The sequence below is a fragment of the Chiloscyllium plagiosum genome, chromosome 23 (genome assembly GCF_004010195.1).
Source record: "Chiloscyllium plagiosum isolate BGI_BamShark_2017 chromosome 23, ASM401019v2, whole genome shotgun sequence".
In the NCBI taxonomy this organism is placed as follows: Eukaryota; Metazoa; Chordata; class Chondrichthyes; order Orectolobiformes; family Hemiscylliidae; genus Chiloscyllium; species Chiloscyllium plagiosum.
This window is the reverse complement of record NC_057732.1, coordinates 16,469,468-16,491,377: the sequence shown is the minus strand read 5'-3', so window position 1 is coordinate 16,491,377 and position 21,910 is coordinate 16,469,468. Positions and strand designations below refer to the sequence as shown.

The following is a 21,910-nucleotide window of genomic DNA, read 5'->3' as shown; positions in this document are numbered from 1 at the left end:
GTTAGGCGGATTAGCCACCGGAAATGCAAGGTTACAGGGATAGGGTAGGGGTGGGGATGGGTCTGGGTGGGACGCTTTTCAGAGGGTCAATGTGACTTGATAGACTGAATGGCCTGCTTCCACACTGTAGAGATTTTATGATTCTACGATAAGGTTCTGTTGAAGGAGGCTTGATAGAGTGCTACTGTATATCTCATATGTGCTATTATAACGCTGGAGGAGGTGAATGTTTCGGCTCGTGAGTGGAATGTCAATCAAGTGAGTTCCTTCCTCCTGATGATGTCAAGTTCCTTGTCAGAGTCACACATTCAGGTAAGAGGGAGAGTATTCTATCATGCTCCTGACTTATGCCTGGTAGTTGGACAGATTTTTGGAAGTGAGTTACTTGGTGTAGAATTATCAATCTCCAACCTGCTCTTGTAGTATTTATATGGCTAGTCCACTTCAGTTTCCGATTCATGATAACCAGATGTCCAGAGCACTCACTCTCACTTTGCCTCAATACTCTCATGCAGTTTTGTTTTATTAGCAATGTTACTGTAAAATGTGATTCAATTTTACTGGTCATGGCAGATTTTGTTTGTGATGTGTAAAAAAAATTTGATTGGGAAGTTTACTCCATAGAAGTTGTTAATGATCCTTTCAAGAAATATTCAAAGAGAAATCCAATATCAAATGATTATCACAGAGCTATGCCAGACTGAAACAAATTTTATAATATGTAAGAATTAAACAGAGCAAGCACTAATAGCTTAATACTTTAGTTCATAACTATTTATGTTGCATTAAGTTTTGCTTTTTATGTCCCCCTCAAAAGATCCATATACTTCTGTAGGGACCAACACACAAGTTATGCCACAGCACCTGGAAGTCACGTTGTTTTCTCCTTAGTGATCCAGTTTTTCTTGGAGCTATGAAATTTCATTGGCATCTTTCCATTAGTTTTTGGCTAAGTAATCCTCCACATTCACTTCAAATCTTCATGATAGTAGAATTCTAGGCCTCACTACATTTTTGCTTAGCAATTTAAAAATAAGGAAGTTCCAGTTCCTATTAGTTCTCTGCTCCCTTCTGTACAGTTGCTGGACCCAAGACTGACTTCCTACGAGGAGAAAGTGAGGTCTGCAGATGCTGGAGATCAAAGTTGAAACTTTATTGCTGGAACAGCACACACCTGGCAGATGCTAGCTGTCTGCTTGTTCCAGGCTGACTGCTTCCAATCTAACAACAAACAGCTATCTACCACATATCTGTGAGGATCACTGAAGATTTCCTGTTCTAACTTTAAGCCTGGCAAAAATGACACCTCTCCTCCTCTCATGAATTAGCGACTGGGCTCAAAGGATTCTGGGTAATCCAATATGGAAGACAGGAGAAAATTGTGACTGTAAGAACTACTCTTTTTTGAGGTTTTTCTCAGTGTTGGAGCTGATTTGCTTGATTTCTTGCTGAAGTAATTGCTGTTTTGTAAGCTGTTGTATTGTTTTGGAACTTTGGAAAAATAAGATCAAAACAAGGTACTTTAAAACAAGAAGGAGAGCAGGTATAATGTGGGAAGTGGAAAAAAAAAGGAGCAATGGACCTACACAGCTAATTACATGTGCTGTTTCATTTCAAGTGTCCCCAGACATTGGCGTAAGAAAAGTAAACTAATTGTGAAATTCACAGCTGACCTTGGAGAAACATGTATCAGGAGCTGCTCACAGTAAAGGAACAGCTAAGAGTGTTTTTGTTAATTCTAACCATGCTCTTTTTTTAAGAGAGAGGATAGATTTAAAAGGGACCTAAGGGGCAACTTCTTCACTCAAAAGGTAGTGCATGTATGGAATGAAGTGCCCGAGGAAGTGGTGGAGGTTGGTACAATTGCAATATTTAAAAGGCATCTGCAATATTTAAAAGGCATTTAAAAGGTATATGAGTAGGAAGGGTTTAGAAGGATCTGGGACAAATGTTGGCAAATGGGACTAGATTAATTTCGGATATTTGGTCAGCATGGATGAGTTGGACTGAAGGGTCTAATTCTGTGCTGTACAACTCTATTCCATGCAATGGACAATAAAATTAGTACTGTCTCTACTTAAGATCCTGGCCTGACCTATATTTATTTTGTTTCCTTTTGGTTCTCCCAACTCAGTGAGGTATATCTTTCATCTAGAACAAAACTATTAAACCACGTTTTTTGAGCTTACACCTGGTTAACTTAAATAATGGAAAATTCTACTCCACAGTCCATCTCAAGGGTAATGTGGCATGCTTCAGTATGGTCTCAAATAGAAATATAAACTTTTTTTTAACTTCAATACCAACTCTTTGATTCTGTAAGTCATATACATTTACATTTTTACTGGTTACAGTGACCGCCTCTCCAGATTCCCAGGTTTGTTGAAGAGATCCAAAGATGACACCCCCATTTGTTTAAGTTATTTTTCATTATCAAATCTATCCTTATGAGATGAAAGCAGAATAATTAGACATATTTGTTTGATTTGCCTCTGTACAAATTTTATCAGTTTCTTCACCAAGGTTCTTCTATTTATCTTGCAATTAATACTTTCATTTCTAAAGCTCAAAGATATATCCTAAACTAAGAATTATGAATGACATATTTGTAACACATTCTTTTTATGTAAGTTTGTTAACCTAATCTGTATCTAAACCAGTGAAGTCATCTTGTAATTTGTTGGTACTCACTTTGCAATATATAAATTTCTTGTGATTCTTTCAGGAATAAGAAATAAGCCCACTTTTAGCTTCTAAGCAACTTGCTAATGTTCAAAAATGGAATCTGAGGTGTGTGTTAGGTGTTAGGAGTTTAATGAATGGAACAGAGGACTGGGTTAATGGCACGATAAGTAGGATATCTCAAAATGAATGTCCTTACTTTGACAACAAATATCAGATTGCCGAATGGATTTCTGCATGGCATTCATATCCTTGGAGTACCATTCTTGGAGTTGACTTCCACCACTTCTTATTTGTGTGTCATCTGTGCTATGTCCAGAGTGTCTCCTAGAGCTGCATGCTTACTGGACATCTCGCTGCATCCACCAAGACCTCCAATATAGCTTCTGAAAACCTTGATGTTTGATCTCTCACAAGTTCAGTGCCATTGTTTGAAGTATCAGTATCCATTGATCTACATTTTCCCACTACTTCTTGCAGTCACAATGCACCTCCTGCTTTAAGAGCTGCAGGCTGTTTGAAAATAACACTACCCACTCTTGATGTTGAGCTGATTTGTCCAGCCACTGATCAGTGCAGTGTGCAGTCCCTCCCTCTGCCTCCCCAGACTTGTCTTGCTTATGTTCTCCTATTTGTGAGGACCATTCTCTCCCTTTCACATTTAGATTTATATCCATTTTACATCTCCTCTCTTTCTCCACCATTAGCAACCCATTTGACTGTTGCACTGGCCTTCTGCCCCTGTCAAAAATATTAAAGATAAACATTTTCCCACACATTTCAGTTCAGAAGAAGAGTCATGCTGGACTTGAAATTTTAATTTGATTAACTCTCCACAGATGCTGCCAGACTGCTGGCCTTCTGTGTTTGTCTCCGATTTCCAGCATATGCTGTATTTTGTTTTTAATTGACAACTTACTCCATTGTCTATAGGACAGGACTAATTGTCCTCCATGAGCCTTTGGTCATTTTCTAATCATAACCAAATTCTCCCTCATTTATCCTCACTCATAGTCCAAAGAAATCTTTACAATAGATTTCATTATTGGCACAGTGTGACTAGAATACTAGCCTTAAGCATGCACATTTCACAAGTTTTTGGCTGGTTCACTGATGGCAGATTGTGTAGCAGCTGCATATTCTATCAAAGGAGAAGATCTGTAACTTGCAGAATCAGTCCCATTCCACAGAAGTACACTTACCCTCAGTAAATAACAGAGAATCCTCTTAATCGCAATCCTCCCAAAGAAGGAGACTGGTTAAAGGAATCCAAACTCAGGGGAAAATAATGAAGTTACACATCTGCCTAAAAAAAGGAGAACGATTGTAGGAAAATGTATTTGAGCTAAACTTCACTATTGATGTTCTTAAACTTTTAGAATGAAACTGGGCAATGTTGGATGTTGATCAGTTTACATGGGAAACTATTATTAATATGATAATAATTAGTTTTCAATAGTGGATATTGAGAAAAGAACTATTATACTGTTATGGACTAGACCAGATCAGACACCCTCAAAATATGTTAAGAAGGTAGCCTAGCGCCTAATATTTCCTTATTTGAATGTGGATGTGAAGTGCTTGATCCAGATATGATGCGACTGGTCAAACTACTCAATGTCATGTAAAACAATTTATTTAAACACTATCGTTAAAATACAAGCAAAAGAAAAAGGAACTTAGAATAACTTAACTATTAGAAACTTAACCAAATAATTGATGCAGTACCAATTACTAATAATTGTTTTAAAATAGTAATATTCCATAAATACACCCCTCAGCAAAAAGGTAAATTCAAGTTCAGATTCTTACATGCAGTTCTCCAATCCAGGAGGAAACAACATCAAGAGAGATTTCAGAAAGTTGCAGCTAGGAATCACTTACTGAAGCTTCCAACCCTTTTGGGATCCCAAACAGCTTCTGACTGCTACAGCAAATAAGAACTAGAAAGCCTGGTCTGTGATAGCTTGCCGCTCCCCTTCCATTGTTACAAAAAGAAACCTAAAGTCCTGCTAAGTTATTTATTTAAGCCATTTTCAGTACCCAGTTCGGCATCTCTGCCATTGCAACCTCTCTTGGAAAAAAACCCAGGACAAGCTAACTTTTTTTAAGTGACAACATTGTCACAATGTCAGTAATTTCCTCAAAATGACTAAACGAGGTCTATGTTATATAATATATATGCATTTAATATCGAGCATTTCAATCATGATAAAGTGTCACAAAAATTTCACACAGTGGCTAGTTTTTCTATAGCTATTGTTCTGGCAGAATGCTCCTGGGTGTAGGCAGTCGTCTAGAAGGCGTTAATGGGAGATAGACTAGAGGTGATAGCAGATTGGAGAATATAGATTCAACTGTATTCAACTGAATGTGGGTTGTGGGCATGAAATGGTAATTCACATCTGTGTCTATAAGTAGTAAGAAATTGGATTGCATTTCTAAACAAATGTTTACAGGTGGATGGACAGATGGGCTTAAATTGCATCCTTTACAACACAGTTTACAAGATTTTTGTGGGAAAAGCAGGTGTGTATCTCTCTTGTATACTCTTTGAAGTACTTTGGTTGGTTTTTTTTTTCTTGGAATGACCATGCAGCAGTCCCTTTCACCTCAAAAGTTGGATCTGGGTCCTGGAATATGAACTGACCAAATTTTGGCACTTTCACATAGTGAATTTCCAAAGAACAAACCTTCAGTTCTCATAGTGTGTCAGCTATTTATTAAGCTGATTTGAGCATGAAGTTGTTTCAGAGATCTTATCACAGCTGGTATGAGGAATTTTGGAGTAAACTGATTGCACATTGAGACAAACGTTGAAATGCTCTGATAATTAAATGGAATTATTATCTATGATAGCCTAGATCTGTACTACTTGAATTCTTGCTGTGTTGGATAAATAAGTAATGATCATTTTAAATATGCTCTTTGTTCCCTGTCAGCCCAATGGGTGGAATTACTTGCAGATGTAGTGATTGGAACGAAGTCAGTTCTGGTCCTCACAGAATGAGTTCCCTGATTGGGGATGTTAACCTGGTTCAAACAGGGTGGCCTGGCTGACAGAAATGTCTGAGGTTTTGTTCATTCTAGGAACTGGCTCTGAGTTAGCTGGGTCAGTGTTTTGTACCGAGCATGTGCAAATAAAGGATGACTTGGTGATGGGATACTGGCCTTTATGGAATTATTTCACAGGAAGTGCTGAAGTAGATATTTTGCGTCCCCAGGAACTGAAACCCGAGGCCTGCCACTTATGATTTCCCAGCCAGTGCACCTTACAAACAATGATACTTGCCTTGATAAAATCAGTCCCTTAATTATCTTTGCTCTGCTGCTCAGTACTTTCTGACTGTTTAAAGATTTTTAATAGACTGTGTTTTTGATCCTCCTTATCAGACAATGCAAGTTCCTTTTAAATTTCATGAGTGAATTGCCAGGAGTCTTGAAAAGATTCTCAGATGTTGACAGATCTGTTGAGCGTTTCCTGCATTTTGGTTTAATGGAGTGGATTCTACATTTATTTTTGCCAGATGTGAAGGCAAAGAACAGGTGCAAGAGCATTGGAAACTCCAGCATGCTGGCCTTAGGCATTCAAAGCTTACAATTCCTTCTTCATGTGATTTTCTGGCCAGCTGGATATTGTGTGTGAGAGTGTTCATGTAAATTCTCAACTTGAGTGCATCCAAGACACATTCTGAATTGATGAATGCATTTAAAGGCTTCAGGGTGAACCTAATTCACTCTCCAATTTTCGACTCAGTCCGCCTCCGAGAAATAATGGATAATTGAATCATGCACTCCTCCAAATTCTCAAAATGTGTGTAATGGGAGCTTCAGCAGCACATGGTGATGATGAGGGAGAGAATAGAGTAGAGAAGCTGGAGGAAGCTTGTATTTGAGGAACAGAGGCGGGAGATGGGAGAGGGATCTGACAGACAAAGGATTTCCTCAGCCAGATGTAAACCACAGACATAAACTCCATGTAAACACTTTGTCTTTTTATTTAACCTTATTGCATTAATGCTATTGGAATAAAGAATCCCTGCTTCCTAAGCTTTGGGCCTTCTATCTATTCAAATCGCACGTTCCATGTGTAAAATCTCAGCCCTGGGAACATTAAAGGAAAAATCTAACTATTTCTCAGAAAGCATTCTTAAAGCTTTGAAATGTCAGCAAAATAAAATTGGAATAAGTACAAGCTACAATTTTGCAATTGAGCCACCAATGAGCTACTGCTCAGTAGTCTCTCAGATCTTTGGGAGCCCAGATTTTAGAATGCCTAGATACAACGGAATCTCCTGTCCATTTGGCCTGGATTGTCTTACTTGGATTCAAAATGAATGAACTCTCCCACCCCCATTATAAACTCCATTGGTGATACCTCACCCCACACTGACAGTCAGTCTTATTTTATCAGTTCATCAGATGTGGGTTTGCTGGTGGTTTAGCTTTTATTACCTATTTCTAATTGCCTTTGTGGTGGTGAGCCACCTTCTTGAACTGCTGCAATTGTTGACCCTTTCTAGTCCACGATTCTTTACTTCCCAATTGTCTCGAGTGGCATTTAATATCTTCTCTCATGGTAAGTCTTAGATCAGTCAGGAGAGGGGACTATACCACTTTCTCACCATTGCCCTGATTAAGTCAGTCGCAGGAAGGTCATGATGACCCTTACCAGTTGAAGTCCTTGACTGGTGGCCTGTGAACTCAAAGCACAAAAAGCAAATACTGGTATGTTTGCTCACAGAGCTTTCAAAGTATGGGAGGTGGGGTGAAAAACGCTGTCAGGTGTCCATTGCCTGATTGAGCGACTTGGCAACAGAAATCTAGGCGGGAATAAGGGTGCTACAATTCACTGTAAATGTATTTCACGTGACTGATGTTGAGCTCACGATGTACTCACTCTGAATGAGAATTGAATTATGAATTAGAACTGGAATCAGAATCCCTACAATGTGGAAACAGGCCCTTCGGCCCAACCAGTCCACACCGAACCTCCAGAGAGTAACCCACCCAGACCCCTTTCCCTATCCTATATCTGCCCCTGACTTTTGCACCTAACCTACACATCTCTGTGGGCAATTTAGCGTGGCCAATTGACCTAACCTGCACACCTTTGGACCATGGGAGGAAACTGGAGCACCTGGAGGAAACCCACGCAGACACAGGGAGAATGTGCAAACTCCACACAGACAGTCGCCTGAGGCTGGAATCGAAGCAGGGTCCTTGGTGCTGTGAGGCAGCAGTGCTAACCACTAAGCCACCGTGCCACACCTGATATGGTCATTTTTCTCATCACTCTCCAAATGTCCATCTCAATATTGTCCTGGTGTTATTCCTCACTTAGTGTTGCTCAATATTTTGGATGAAGAAACATGAGTGGTCCAATAGCTGTCTTGTAGATTCTTCCTTTCATCAGAACTTCCCTACCAGATGCGCTGCTACCACACACCCCAAGCACATGAAGCTATTCACTTTCTCCAAGGTTTTACCCACAAATGCTACGTCTTCACTTTGATTCTCTTTCCCGGGCAACCTGATATTTCATTGTTCTTTGGGCTGCCACCCTCTGAATACCTAAGAAATTGCGTGCAACCACTTGCAACCTATTGTCAAAGCTTTTCAGATTTTTACAGTTTAAATATCCCTGCCTAGTTTTGCCATTATGCAAATAGAAAATCCAGTGGAAAATTAATTTTGTCATTTGTCAGTTATAATCTATCAAAATAGCAATTAAATGGTTGTTAGATGTTTAAGCACAGCTTCTTTATATTTCCATTTTTTTCTATTATTAAACTATACCAAAAAGCTTTTCAACAATTTTGCTCTTCAAGATGTCAAGAAAATAGCAGAATGTTTCCATTTTATTAGTTCATAAGAGTCAGGTAGAGTCATGTCAAGTGCTCTCTCATAAAAATCAATAATATGATTCATTATGGGTATCTGCTGCAGTCAGTCTTGCCTAATGAGCTGGGTTTAATCATGTGCAAGATTTATAAAGTGCCTAAGCAATGGAACAACTACAGATCTGAAGATGAGTTCTCCTATTGGAGACTTAGTCACTGGGGCACTGATCAGGAATTCACGTTGGCATAGTTACAAGATTGTAACATAATTACGAAGGTGGGTAGCCTCATTCTCTCCATCTTGATTCATCAATCCAGTGAAATCCTAACACCGTTCCACTGCAGCATCCACAGTTTCCACTTCTTTCCTCCCAGTTGTTCTATCTTGAAATTTGTTCCGTAGATTATTTGATCTTTAATTGAAAGTGAATTTCCTATATCAATCCCAAAATGATCATTCCTAATTTGAACTCGCTTCCTCTAGTTCCACTTGCACAGTTTAATTTAAACAACTGTTCTGTGTTCACTATACCCATAATTTTTGTGTGTATTTATAAAATCAAAGGTCACTGAAGACAATTGATGATAATGTGAAAATTCACCAGTGTATGAAATATTTTAACAATTTCTGTTTGTAAAGTTGCACTGAAGATCTACCACAATTTTAGTTCATGTTCATTAATTTTCTTATACAAATATCATTGACCAGAAAGGTTTACTGTTTTATTTCCTCTTGAAGTACTATATGGCTTGAGTATTTCTAAAATTCTTTGTTTTGAATTCAGATTTCTTGGATCTGCTGTGTTTTATTTTGGTAGCACTTAAGGTTCCATGATTTCATTTTCACCTCATTGTATAAGAAAAACTAGAACTTTTATGCTCACTAACAAAGACTAAAATTACATCTGATCTGCTGAGTATTTCCAACATTTTCTGCGTTTTGTGAAAGTTATCTTGCAACTCCAATAGCCGAAATTGGATTCAACTGATTTGTTCAAAACTAAATAGGACACATTGTATCCTTGTCCTCCCTGCAGACATGATGTGAAGATAAGAGGTAAATAAAAGTAATATGACCACATCATGCGGCTGGACCTGAGCAATAGGTTGAACCAATGGGTAGTGTTACAGAGCGGAGCTTGACACTCCTCTGATAATTAAAACCAAGACACACAAAAAAGATCACCTTACCTCGTAATCTGAACAGAAGTGTGACAAGGGGTATAACCTACCTCTCAACCCCCAACCTGTTATAAAGGAGTGGTTAAATGAAATGAAATCCTTTCACTCACTCTTCAATTAACAAGTAACAATTTATTTATCTAACTCCAACAGTGAACAAATGAACAGAATTGCTATCAAACTGAACAATTTCCCCCAACTACTAATTATTCCCTAACTGAATTAAATTCTACTGGAATGAATGCTGTTCAAATATTGACAATTCCTATTTATCTAAACCCAATTAATAAGAAAACAATAAATTAAAACTTAATTTCTCCAAGTCCACGCAGTCCATGTCTTCTCCGCTTTATCTCCAATCTTCCTCCTTTTGATCTCACATCACAACACCTTGCTTCGTTGAATTCTGGTGTCCAAAATTCCTCTCTCTAACATATTCTTGTGTCAGGAATATTAGTTCAAAGTGGAGAAACTGAGGACTGCAGATGCTGGAGACTCTCACTCACCCTCTGACGACCCCTTCTCCCGCCTCCAACACACCCCATCCACCTGGATACCCCGTGCTGGCCTCTTACCTGCCCTCGATCTCTGAAGAAGAAGGGCTTATGCCCGAAACGTCGATTCTCCTGTTCCTTGGATGCTGCCTGACCTGCTGCGCTTTTCCAGCAACACATTTTCAACTATTAGTTCAGAGTGCCATGTACCTTTAAATGGTACTTAACCAGAGCTTAAAGATTTCTGTAAGAGCTCAATATTTACTCTTCAGATGACAGTTGGCTCTCTGTTCAGATGGCAGATGGCTCTCCCTTAATTTTCAAATGCCCACATCTTTTATACCTTTGATTATATATTAATTTCTTTACAATCGGATTGTTTTGAGGTATTCAAAGCCAACAGGTTTGAATTTAATTGGTCCATAGTCTCCAAGTTGAAATGTGTGTTGCTGAAAAAGCTCAGCAGGTCCGGCATCATTTGATGAGCAGGAGAATTGATGTTCTTAATGAAGGGCTTGTGCCCAAAAGGTCAACTCTGCTGTGCTTTTCCTGCTCTGCAAATTTGACTCTGACTCTCCAGCATCTGCAGTTCTCATTTTCTCCTTAGTCTCCCAAGTGCCTTTTTAAAAATTTAAATTTTTTTTAAAATTGGCTAAGTTTAAACTGTTGTCTGGGTAAAAATGTTGCTTTGGCCTGCTAACTGAAAAAGACTTTTGATACACTTGTTTCAGTTTTGGGGCTTGCTGCACAATGCTTGCAAACTTCCGAGCACAGACAAAACACAATCTCTGAAAGGCACCATGCGCTGCTTTTCAATTCATTTTACAATTTTAACATTTTTACAAACCAATTTTGTGCCAGTATTATAGTTCCAACTCATTTTCATTCTTTCATATTTCTAGTAATGAGTATAAAGGTTCCATTGTTCTCTAATTGCTGAAAGATGTCTTAACACACATCATATTATGATATCTTTATGAAGTAAACTGATTTCATTGAATGACAGAACCTAAATATTATGTTCCATACTATTTAATAATTACAATATTAAAATTAATGTTCTGCTTAAAGATGAAACGGTTTTTGTTTTTCTTTATATTTTGTTTCATTCTTGTTGCATTCTAAAATGTGTTATTTGAATAAATAATTATAGTTATTATAAATTAATATTCCCACATTTACAATTAGCAGAGTCAATGCAAAGTTGCCACAATTTAGTTACAGCTGCAGTTAATGTTAATGCCACTGTTTCTTTTCCCCAAAAATATAGATGCAAGAAGTTATAATGCATCAATTAATGAAACATATTTGTAACTGCTAAGTCTTTTGACTCATTGTAGATTAAACATTGTTTACTTTTGTCTTTTAGGACACAAATCAATTTTACAGTGGCTATTGATTTTACAGCATCTAATGGTAAGGCAAATGATTCAACATTGAAAATTTAGTTTTATTTCTGTTTAATTAGGAATATTTCTTAAAAATCAATTAACTATCTAACGTATTTGTAAAAATCTTCAGTAATCAGAAATGTAATTTGTAATTTTTTCCTATCACAAACCACAATTGTTCAATGGCATTCATTGACAACAAATTCATTTAATTAGCAAAATATGATACAAAACAAGTTGTGTGCTGATTACCAATGCTTCATGAAATCACATGAGTAATATGGAGTGAATCTGTTTCGTGCTTTGTTGTCAGTTACCAAAAAAAGACAATTTTCCCACACACCAAACATTTGTGTAATGAGAACTGTCAATTTTAAAAAAGCAGGTAACGTGATTTATCTCCAGTTGACAGAAATAATAATGAATGGTTTTCTAGGCTCTCAGCTAAGAATATGTAATGAGGCTTAACTGAAACTTCAGAAACCCATTAATCTTTTGAACCACCTGAGCCCCTGGGAAATCTTCACTTGAGTGCATGGGCATGGAAGTGCCATAGTTAAGCATGGGAGCATGAGGGATCTTCCATGCTAGTTGGGGTCACAGCCTGACATGGACAACATGAGGAGAGGACCTTTTGAAACTTACTTTTCAAAAGTTTTGCTCACGTATACTATGGTTCACAATGTCTCTGACTTGGCACGAGCCAAGAGTCCTTCAGAAGTTAGTCCAACCCTCTGAGTTGAAACTTTATTGCTGGAACAGCACAGCAGGTCAGGCAGCATCCAGGGAACAGGAGATTCGACGTTTCGGGCACAGGCCCTTCTTCAGGAATCCTGTTCCCTGGATGCTGCCTGACCTGCTGTGCTGTTCCAGCAATAAAGTTTCAACTTTGATCTCCAGCATCTGCAGACCTCACTTTCTCCCCGTCCAACCCTCTGAACATTACTGAGGATGAGTACATGAAGCCAGCTAGGTTGAGACTACCAGGTGTGGCTTGCTTCCCAAACAACCTGCAGCCTTAAAAGACATTCATCCAAATTGGAAAACTTGGGAATGAGCATGGGAATCCTAGAATTGGGACTTATGGTTGCATTTCAAGGGTATTTTGATCAGCATCTGAGAAGAGGATGGAAGCTAATTCTGATTGAGTGACAGGAGGCCTGTTTGGAATTGTATTGTGGTCTATTCTAAGTAAAAAAAAAGCCATTGTATCTTAACTGATTTATATTTTGAACAGCCTGATTTTTATTTTGAAATTTGATCAGGACAGGCAAATTCCATTTTAACTCTATATTTTTGAAAGTCAATGAGAGGTAAAGAAAAGACTCCCCTAAATTTGTAGAGGATGAAAATGTTGCTTATATTGCTTAGCTTCTCCGTGTAGGGGAGCATAACTTCTGGCCATAGCCATGAAAAGAAGAAGACATTGCAATGCAGCAGTGAAATGCATCGAGAGGGGCAGGCTCAGATACAACTGCATGCGAGAACCTGTAGGATGTTATTTGGCAGGACTTGAGTCAGGCTTGGCAGGACTTGAGTCAGGCTTAGCTGGACCTTTTGTGAAGATGAATGATAAAACTTTGAGGGAATTTGTATCGGTGCATCAGATGCTGTAAGATGTACAGTATTTATATTTCTCATGAATTTCTACAGCAAGGCAGTTAAATAAAAGTACTGTTCTAGGTCTCTCCATGATCTGAAGTGGAGGGTCGGAGATCATGAGAGAATGACTTCTTAATGCTGAGTAGCAATAACGAGGTATTAAAGGCTAGGTTTTCAATCTGTTGTTGGGCATTAGAGGCCAGGAGTCAGGAGTCCAATATGGGGCTAATTCTGAATTCCAACTGCACAATGTGTTCATTCAAGTTAGGAGTAGGAGTAGGTCATCCAAGCCTCTGAGCCTGCTTCATGGCTGATCGTTGAGCTCAATACGCTCATCTCTCCCTCAGCCTGCATTTCTTGACTCCTTCAGCCACAAGAGCGATACCTAGCTCCTCTTTCAAAATACCGGGGATGAGATGTGGACTGCTTGCTACTTCCTTGGCTCTGACTCCGTGCCCACATTGCAGGGTGTTTTCACCATGCTAGGGTGAGAAGGTGGCAGGCTTCTCCACCACACAGTCATGCAGGGTGTACTAAGTGCAATGTGGGGTGGCACGGTGGCTCAGTGGTTAGCACTGCTGCCTCACAGCGCCAGGGACCTGGGTTCAATTCCCGCTTCGGGCAACTGTCTGTGTGGAGATTACACATTCTCCCCGTGTCTGCCTGGGTTTCGTCCAGGTGCTCCGGTTTCCTCCCACAGTTCAAAGACGGGCAGGTTAGGTGAATTGGCCATGCTAAATTGCCCGTAGTGTTAGGTACATTAGTCAGGGGTGAATGTAGGGGGATGGGTTGCTTTTCGGAGAGTCGGTGTGGACTGATTGGGCCGGAGGGCCTGTTTCACACAATAGGTAATCTAATCTAATCTCATCTAAAAGAGACTACCTCCTGGTCCCTGTGGGCATGGAGTGGGGAATGTGACTCTGCGGGCAGCCTCTCAGTGCTCCAGACAGACCTCCCTGCCTACCCACATCCTACGTTAGAGACAAGAAAACTGCAGATGCTGGAATCCAAGGTAGACAAGCAGGAGGCTGGAAGAACTCAGCAAGCCAGGCAACACCAGGAGGTGGAGAAGGGTTGCACCGAAACATTCACTTCTCCATCTCCTGCTGCTGCTTGGCTTGCTGTGTTCTTCCAGCCTCCTGCTTGTCTGCTTGCATCCTACTGCAGCACAGGCTGCCTTGTAGACTGCCCTCTATGATGGGGCCCTGCCTACAGAATTCAATTTTCCTATTAAAATGTTGCAAAGAAGCTGCTCCATTTTGAAGTGACCCTCCTCCCTCCCTTATCATCCATTACTGCACTTTGCACAGGATCACAGAATTGTTGCACTACAGAAGGAGGCCATTCAGCCTATCATGCATGCTGTGGTTCTATTCCCCAGTGCCGATCTCTCACCTTTTCTCCATATACCTGTACACACACCTCTATCCAGATAATCACACCATTATCCACATGAATGCTCATTCATATTTTTCTGCCACATTTCCAGGCAGTGCCTCCCAGTGAGACATCTCTGGCCCCTCCAGCTCTGACATCAGCCCACCTCGGCCTCTGATGGCACTGGGAAAACCGCAATGAGGGTGACTGTTTTACTCAGAGTGTGTGATCTTGACCCACTTTTCACCCTGGGTAAAAACAACGACTGCAGATGCTGGAAACCAGATTCTGGATTAGTGGTGCTGGAAGAGCACAGCAATTCAGGCAGCATCCAAAGAGCAGCGAAATCGACGTTTCGGGCAAAAGACCTTCATCAGGAATAAAGGCAGTGAGCCTGAAACATGGAGAGATAAGCTAGAGGAGGGTGGGGAGAAAGTAGCATAGAGTACAATAGCTCTGGTTCCACACTCCTGCCAATATAATTTAAACCCTCCCGAAGACTCTAGCAAACCTCCTGGCTAGGATATTGATGCCCCTCCAGTTCAGGTGCAAGCTGTCCACCTATCCACTCCACTCTCTCCTCCCTGACCTATCACCTTCATCCCCTCCCCACTCACCCATTGTACTCTATGCTCCTTTCTCCCCACCCCCACCCTCCTCTAGCTTATCTCTCCACGTTTCAGGCTCACTGCCTTTATTCCTGATGAAGGGCTTTTGCCCGAAACGTCGATTTCGCTGCTCGTTGGATGCTGCCTGAACTGCTGTGCTCTTCCAGCACCACTAATCCACTTTTCAGCCTGACATACACCCAGCTTCAGAAGCCACAGGGATGATCAAACTGCCACTGAAGTTCCAACACCATCAACCATGCTCAGACAATACATTAATAGAAAACTGTCACGTTTTGTTTTTATTTCCCTTAGCTAGGTATAGAATTATTACACAGTGATTTTTTTTTTCATGTTAATATTGTGCCAGCTGCCTCTATAGTGAAGAAAACAATTATTACATTGGCATACAAAAGGTTGGTAAGTAATTTCTAATTAAAAACACAATACTTTTGAGGTGAGAAATTTGAAATAAAAACAAAATGTGATGGAAGCACTCTGAGTTATGCAATGTTTAAAGAGAAGCAAAATATGTAATGGCTGGAGCTTGGGTTAATCTAATGAAGAGTTCAAGACCAAAGCCATTCACCGAAACTGCTGAGTGTTTCCAAGCTAATATTTAGCACAAGAAGGCAGTATTTCAATGCAATAGATTTATTTGTTTCCAAATTTCACAATTCAAAAAGCAGACTAAGATTGTTGTTATTAGAGGCTCTCTCAAAGAGCTTCAGTACAAAACTGACATTCTGTACTCCAGTCTGATTGTCTCACATGGCATGTCATCATTTCAGTTCATCTAACCTTTTGTGATCAGAATGAATTTAAGTCTTATTGACCTCCCTTTATTCCAGAAGGTACTGAAAAAAGAATGATTTCTATTATACATATCAAAGTTGAGTCTTGAAGCAGACCAGTATTAACTGAGAAATAAAATGTTACTGATATCCATTCCTTTCATTGTGACAAAATACTCGCTGTTTTGCTGCCTTAGTGGTTTAAAGCATGTTATCTTTCTAGGTCAGTGCTAGAGAAATAAAGGTGCAGAAATTTCATCCATCAACAAATATATCATGCATTGTCAGTGCCAACTCAAAACAAGTCACACAAGGGGCTGAATGTAGCCATATTTGGCAAGTTGTTATTTTTGTTGTGTTTCTTGAGGGTTTCTTTGATTTGATTTATGTTGTGTTTTTTTTTTACAAAATACAGTGAAAAGTGCTGTATAGTGTCACCACTCTCTGGTGCCATCTTAAAATACAGAAAAATAAACCAAAACATAGAATATAAAAGCAGAAGAATTTAAAAAAGTTCAACATTACAGTGTTTCTCGCGAAGTGCACCACCATGGGCTATGGGCCTGCTGGCTAGGCATGTGCCCCCTTTGCCATGCCACCACAGCTAGAACAAAAGTTGCCATTCTTCAGTGCCATCTCACCTCCACCAATGCCCTCGCCACTATGAGTCCTCACTGGGCCTCACCGATGCAGACGCCACCAGGTACCACATCAGCCCAAACTCGACGTCGCCATGAGTCTGCTTCCAGTCCACCTTGCCAATCCAGCTGCTGCCACCATGATTCTGTGCTGGTCGCAGAAACCACTGGCAACCCAGACTTGCCTCTGCCACAGCAGCCATGAGTCATTTCTAGACCTGCCTCAGAAGCACTGGGTTCACTTTGAGTCCGCACTGGTCCACTTTGCCGTTGCCACAACTGAGCTCTTCAACGAGAGATAAATAAAATAAAATAAAAGAGAGAAAAAAATAGAAAAGAAGCGAGAAGAAAGGTGGAGAGAATGGACAATGGAAGCTCTACTCCACAGCCATCTTACCAGAAAAAAAGAGAATTCTTCCAGTGAAGTCGAGTGGGTCCTCTCATGTTTTGTTCTAAACTTTCTTTAGTAATTATCTACCACAATCCAATAGCAACCATCTTGTTTGAGGCCAGCCTGGTTTTTCCACTTGGCATAGCAGGGAGTACTCAGAAGACTGTTGAGATATCCCACAACCTCTGGTACTGGCACCATCTTTAAGAGGTTGTTGTGCAACCAATTAAGTGTGCTCAATCCAGAGCTGTCCTGCGCAGTTTGTGACATTTGCCTCCGACATGGCAGATAATGGGAAATTGGTTCTGCACTTTGCAGACAGGGACCTGGAGCTCTTGATGGAGGTAGCCTAGACCAGGGATTCTTCTTTCCAACAGTGAAGGCAATAACACCATGCCCTGCCACTCAGGTCAACTCGTTTTCAGTCATCTTAAGGAATGTCCAGTAGTGTAAGATCAGTGATCACCTCCACTCCACCAGGGTAGGTACCACCATCTTGCCCCTGCTACCTCATTCTCACAAATTGCCTGCCAAGACTCATGCTGTACTACTTGCAGTATTTCCTCCAACATCTACTATCTCTCACTCTCACCCACCCAATTCCCCAGCACCAGTAACGCTGCATGGATTGAATGTTACAGCGATACCACTCACTTTCATCCCAGTCAATTCTGCACCGTCTCTCATTCCAGGAGAAAACAGCCCACAGTTGGGTAGAAAGCGCCAAAGGAGGGAGTGGTGCGGTGTGGGTGAAGCACTAAAAGGCAAGGTAAAGTAAGGCAGGGGTGCTGAGAGCATCCATGTAGGTGCGAAGTGAGCGAGTACCCAGAAAGGAATTGTGCAGCAGTGAGATGCAGCCTGGTCCAATCCATGAGATGGGTACCTGGCCTTGCATGAACAGCAGCACAGTCAGTGCAGGTCCTGTCAGCACAGTAGCAGTCTGATGTTAGGTGTCACTATGCTCCAAAATTCAGCATTGCAGTGCAGAAGTGTACTATAATTGGACTGGCAATGTGACATGATGGTTTGAAAAAGCTGGCATGTGTGAGCATCCATAAATGTGGGTTGCATGAGACCACTGCCCATGGGTTGTTGCTGCTGGGTGACCAAGACGGAGATCTAGAGGAGCGCAATATGAGCTGGAGTCACCAGGTAACTGCTTTGACTTTCATATTGGGATTTCTCAGTGTCTAGGAAATGAGGTAACAAAAAGACTTATGAATGGAAGCAGAAGGATGTCTGAATTACCCCCAGTTCTGCATGAAGGGAGAAGGCAATAAATAGCCCAAGAAGACATGGCATGGGGCTGAAATCAGGTCAAGGAAACAATGAAGAGTTGAGGGAAGGAGATACGTGGGCATTACTCAGCATCGAGTTAGGTTGGAAAGAGAATATTCAGCATGCCTAATGGTGCAGCAAATCTGAATGTGGGGCATAATTTGATGCCAGACCTAAATAGAAATTGATGGAGAAGCTCAGAGGGTCTGGCAGCACCTGTGAAGAGAAATCATAGTTAATGTATCTGATCTAGTGGCCCTTCTCTTTACAGATGCTTCCAGACCTGCTGAACTTTTCCAGCAATTTCTGTTTTTGTTTCTGATTTACTGCATCCACAGTTCTTTCAGTTTTTATTTGGCAATGACCCTATGTATGTACAGACTCCCAATAAAAATAGGGACAAAATCTCCCTGATTACTAAACCAAACTTCAAGAATAGAATGCAAACCAAGTCCTCAGCCCTCAAGAGACCAATGGCTTACAATGGGCAATATTGTAGAACAGCTTTCTAGCCATTGGTATATATAAGTCATTTTAGTTCTAGTTTATAAAGCTGTGTACATCATTTCTGTCATGTTTATAATTTTCTGGTGTGCATGGTAGATGTTCTACTTTAGAAACATTTAAAAACAATGTTGAATGATTGTACTGGAATTTGCTTTTACAACAGTGGTTTGATTGGTAATATTTGCTTGTATTTTTGTGAATGAAAGTAATGAAGTTTTACAAGTGCTAGAGATTTAAATGGAATAACATTTGCTTCCACATCCACGAGGAGAGACCATTTCATGTAGGCCAGGCAACGAGAGAAACATTTGAACAAAGCTAACTGAAAGTTCATGATACAGATCGCTATGTTCACTGAGAAGCTTCAAATCAAATGTAGTGATTCAATAGTTTTCAGTAAGTAGAAAGACAGGCACCAGTCTAAGTAAAATAGATAGTGCACTGTCATGTTGACCTCAATCAGACGTAGATGGCATTTTCATTAAATTCAGTAGGATGTGTCCCATCCAGTCTAGAGGATGAGAATCAATTTGCTCTTTATTATGTACTGACTCAAGTTAGACCTCCAACAAGTGGTAGTCTTTCAATATGTTTTTGAGAATGATTTAATGATCTTCTGAACAAGGATGTTTGATATTCAACTCTAATTTCAGCTGGAATGGTCACAGAGATGTTGCAATTCATCACTGGCTTAAGATGGGAGAGTTGTTCAGAGTATTCATTCTGGATTGCTGTTTGCTGCACACAGTTTAAATGTGCATTTGTGGACATCGAGTGTTCAAAGAATTGGGCTGGGCTATGATTTCTACCCACACATGATCAAATGTACTGCCAGTACTTGTTGAGATACAAGAATGAATAATGACTATAGGCATAATGTATTTGAGGGTCACCATTCCAATAGAACTATATCCCAACAAGAGTTCAATTGTTCAGGAAACAGCAAAAAAGAACCACCCAATTATGGTAACAATTTGAATAAAGTTTGTTCATTAAATGCACCCAAAAATATAAGCTGGATCATCAGCGACCCAATAATCGGAAATCTTGACTGTCAAGACTGTCAACACCAGAATCACCATCAGTAGTGAACCAATTGTCTTATTGTTGTGTAATAATAAACTGATTAAAAAATCAAATTTAATTCTGATATATCATTTCTTTTGGGATGTGCAGAAATATAAACAGCAAGTTAAACAGCTTGATGGTCTTTTTTCAAATAATCACCTTGTCATTTTGTTTTGTACACGTTGTCAGTTGATATTTTATTTAGCTAATTAAAATCAGGTGAAATGTTGTGTTAATTGCTCAAGCAGTTTTAACAGCAACTACTCCAACAGCAAATTCAGTTGTGTAGAAACTACTTATGGTATTTACAGGAGCAAACTCTGGTGAACCGGTGGACTATACGCCTACAATAAGTACTGTTTGCAATGAAGAGAGGACGTAAAATAGAAATTGCTCGCATAAATGTTTAAGAAAATTATATTCATTATTTAGAGTTTAATACCCACTACATTTGAAGGATTAAGAGCTTTATAAAACAAATAATTAATACTCTTCCTTTGTATAAATATCCTTTAGTATTCAGGAAGTCAAAAGGTACTTGATTGAAACCAGTTAAATTATTTCAGTTGACCTGTGCTGTTGAAAAAGCCTGTTTCAATGAGAAATTATTTTACATGTGGTATCAATGCTGGAAGAAAAAGCCTTTACATCGAACATGGAATGTTATGTTAACATTTGCTGTTGCAATGAGCAAAACTTTCCACTATTTGAGAAATAGGTGAAAAATCTAGTTTACATTGAAGCGATAGGAACTGGAACTAGACCACATTAAAAGATAAAATTGCCATAGTCCTACTGGACCCACGGCTGTTCTGTCATAAGAGAGAGAGATGACTGGTGGTGGTTTAACTGAGGATCACTGGCTGGTGTGGTTATTGAACCCATGCTATTGACATCACTTTGCATTACAAAGCAGTTGTCCAGCCAACTGAGGCAGCTGAACCAACAGAAAGGTGCAACAGCATTGTGTATGAAATTTTAGATAACCCAGTGCAGTGTGAATTTAGAATAGAGCTTTGTTACTTATAGAAAATAATTCACAATGTGGCTAGCAAGGCCAGAATTTGTTACCAATCCCTAGCTGCCCTTAGAAAGTAGCAGCGGTCCTTCCTTGTGAGTTGAAAAAATCCGCATTAACTATATTCTTGAGAAGCTAGACTTTCAAACTGTCATAGTGGGATTTGAATTTTTATTCATTGGATTATTAGTCCAGGATTCTGAGTTTATGCCTCAGAAAATATAGAACATCAAAGGATGCATCTGGGATCCAAATCGAAAACCCAACTCATGTTTGGCTTGGGTCATTGTTCGTTGAGGTTCTTTACATCTGGAGATTCATGTTGCTTTCATTTTGTTGTTGCAGCAAATAATACCACTTGAAATATTTCTCATTGTTTATCTTGGAGTTCCATAAACCTGGAGCTAATGTTCATAGAGAAAGGTGGTTTATGCAGGGGTACACAAGTGAAGCTTCTAAATTCTCAGTGATTATACCATGAACTTTGCAATAGCACAACAGCAAAACACCATATGATTGCCAAGGTTGTTTTTCTGTGCCTGCATTGTTGTTCTGTGTCCAATACTAAAGTCATTTTCTTTCATTTTGAAGACTTTGCCTACAGTGTGACTGCAATGTGAAATCTTCATGATGCATACTTACAATATTTAGATTATAGATTTTAGATTCTTTAGATGTAATAACTTTGAAGGAAACTATTATGTCTGTGTCAGTTCTGTGAAAATTATTTACTTAATCTCAGCACTCTTCCTTTTAGGATTAGTTTTTTTTGGAATATGTAACCATTATCTTTTCAAAAGCCATCATGACTTCTGCTTCCATTGCTAATTTCCATTAAGTATTTCAAGTCCCTCCATCCTCTGTACTGAAAAATAAAACAAAACTCTCTACATTATTTTTGTAATTATTTTGAATTTCTATTCACTGGTAAATATATATATATATATTTATTTGCAGCTGATATGTTGACACATAAATCTTGCTAAGTTTAATACAGTTTGGGCTTTCAATATTACATTTTTGTCTGATCGCTTCTG

At 39.6% G+C, this 21,910-nt stretch overlaps 1 protein-coding gene across 3 annotated transcripts in view; it reads left to right on the top strand.

Moving 5' to 3' along the window:
- The window catches only part of LOC122561654 (copine-8), a 356,185-nt gene that overhangs the window by 289,522 nt on the left and 44,753 nt on the right, over positions 1 to 21,910 (top strand). For all 3 annotated transcript variants that reach the window (XM_043713602.1, XM_043713603.1, XM_043713601.1), the window contains exon 14: positions 11,571 to 11,617. In XM_043713602.1, the coding sequence (XP_043569537.1) occupies positions 11,571 to 11,617 (47 nt within the window). The remainder of the gene's footprint in view (positions 1 to 11,570; positions 11,618 to 21,910) is intronic.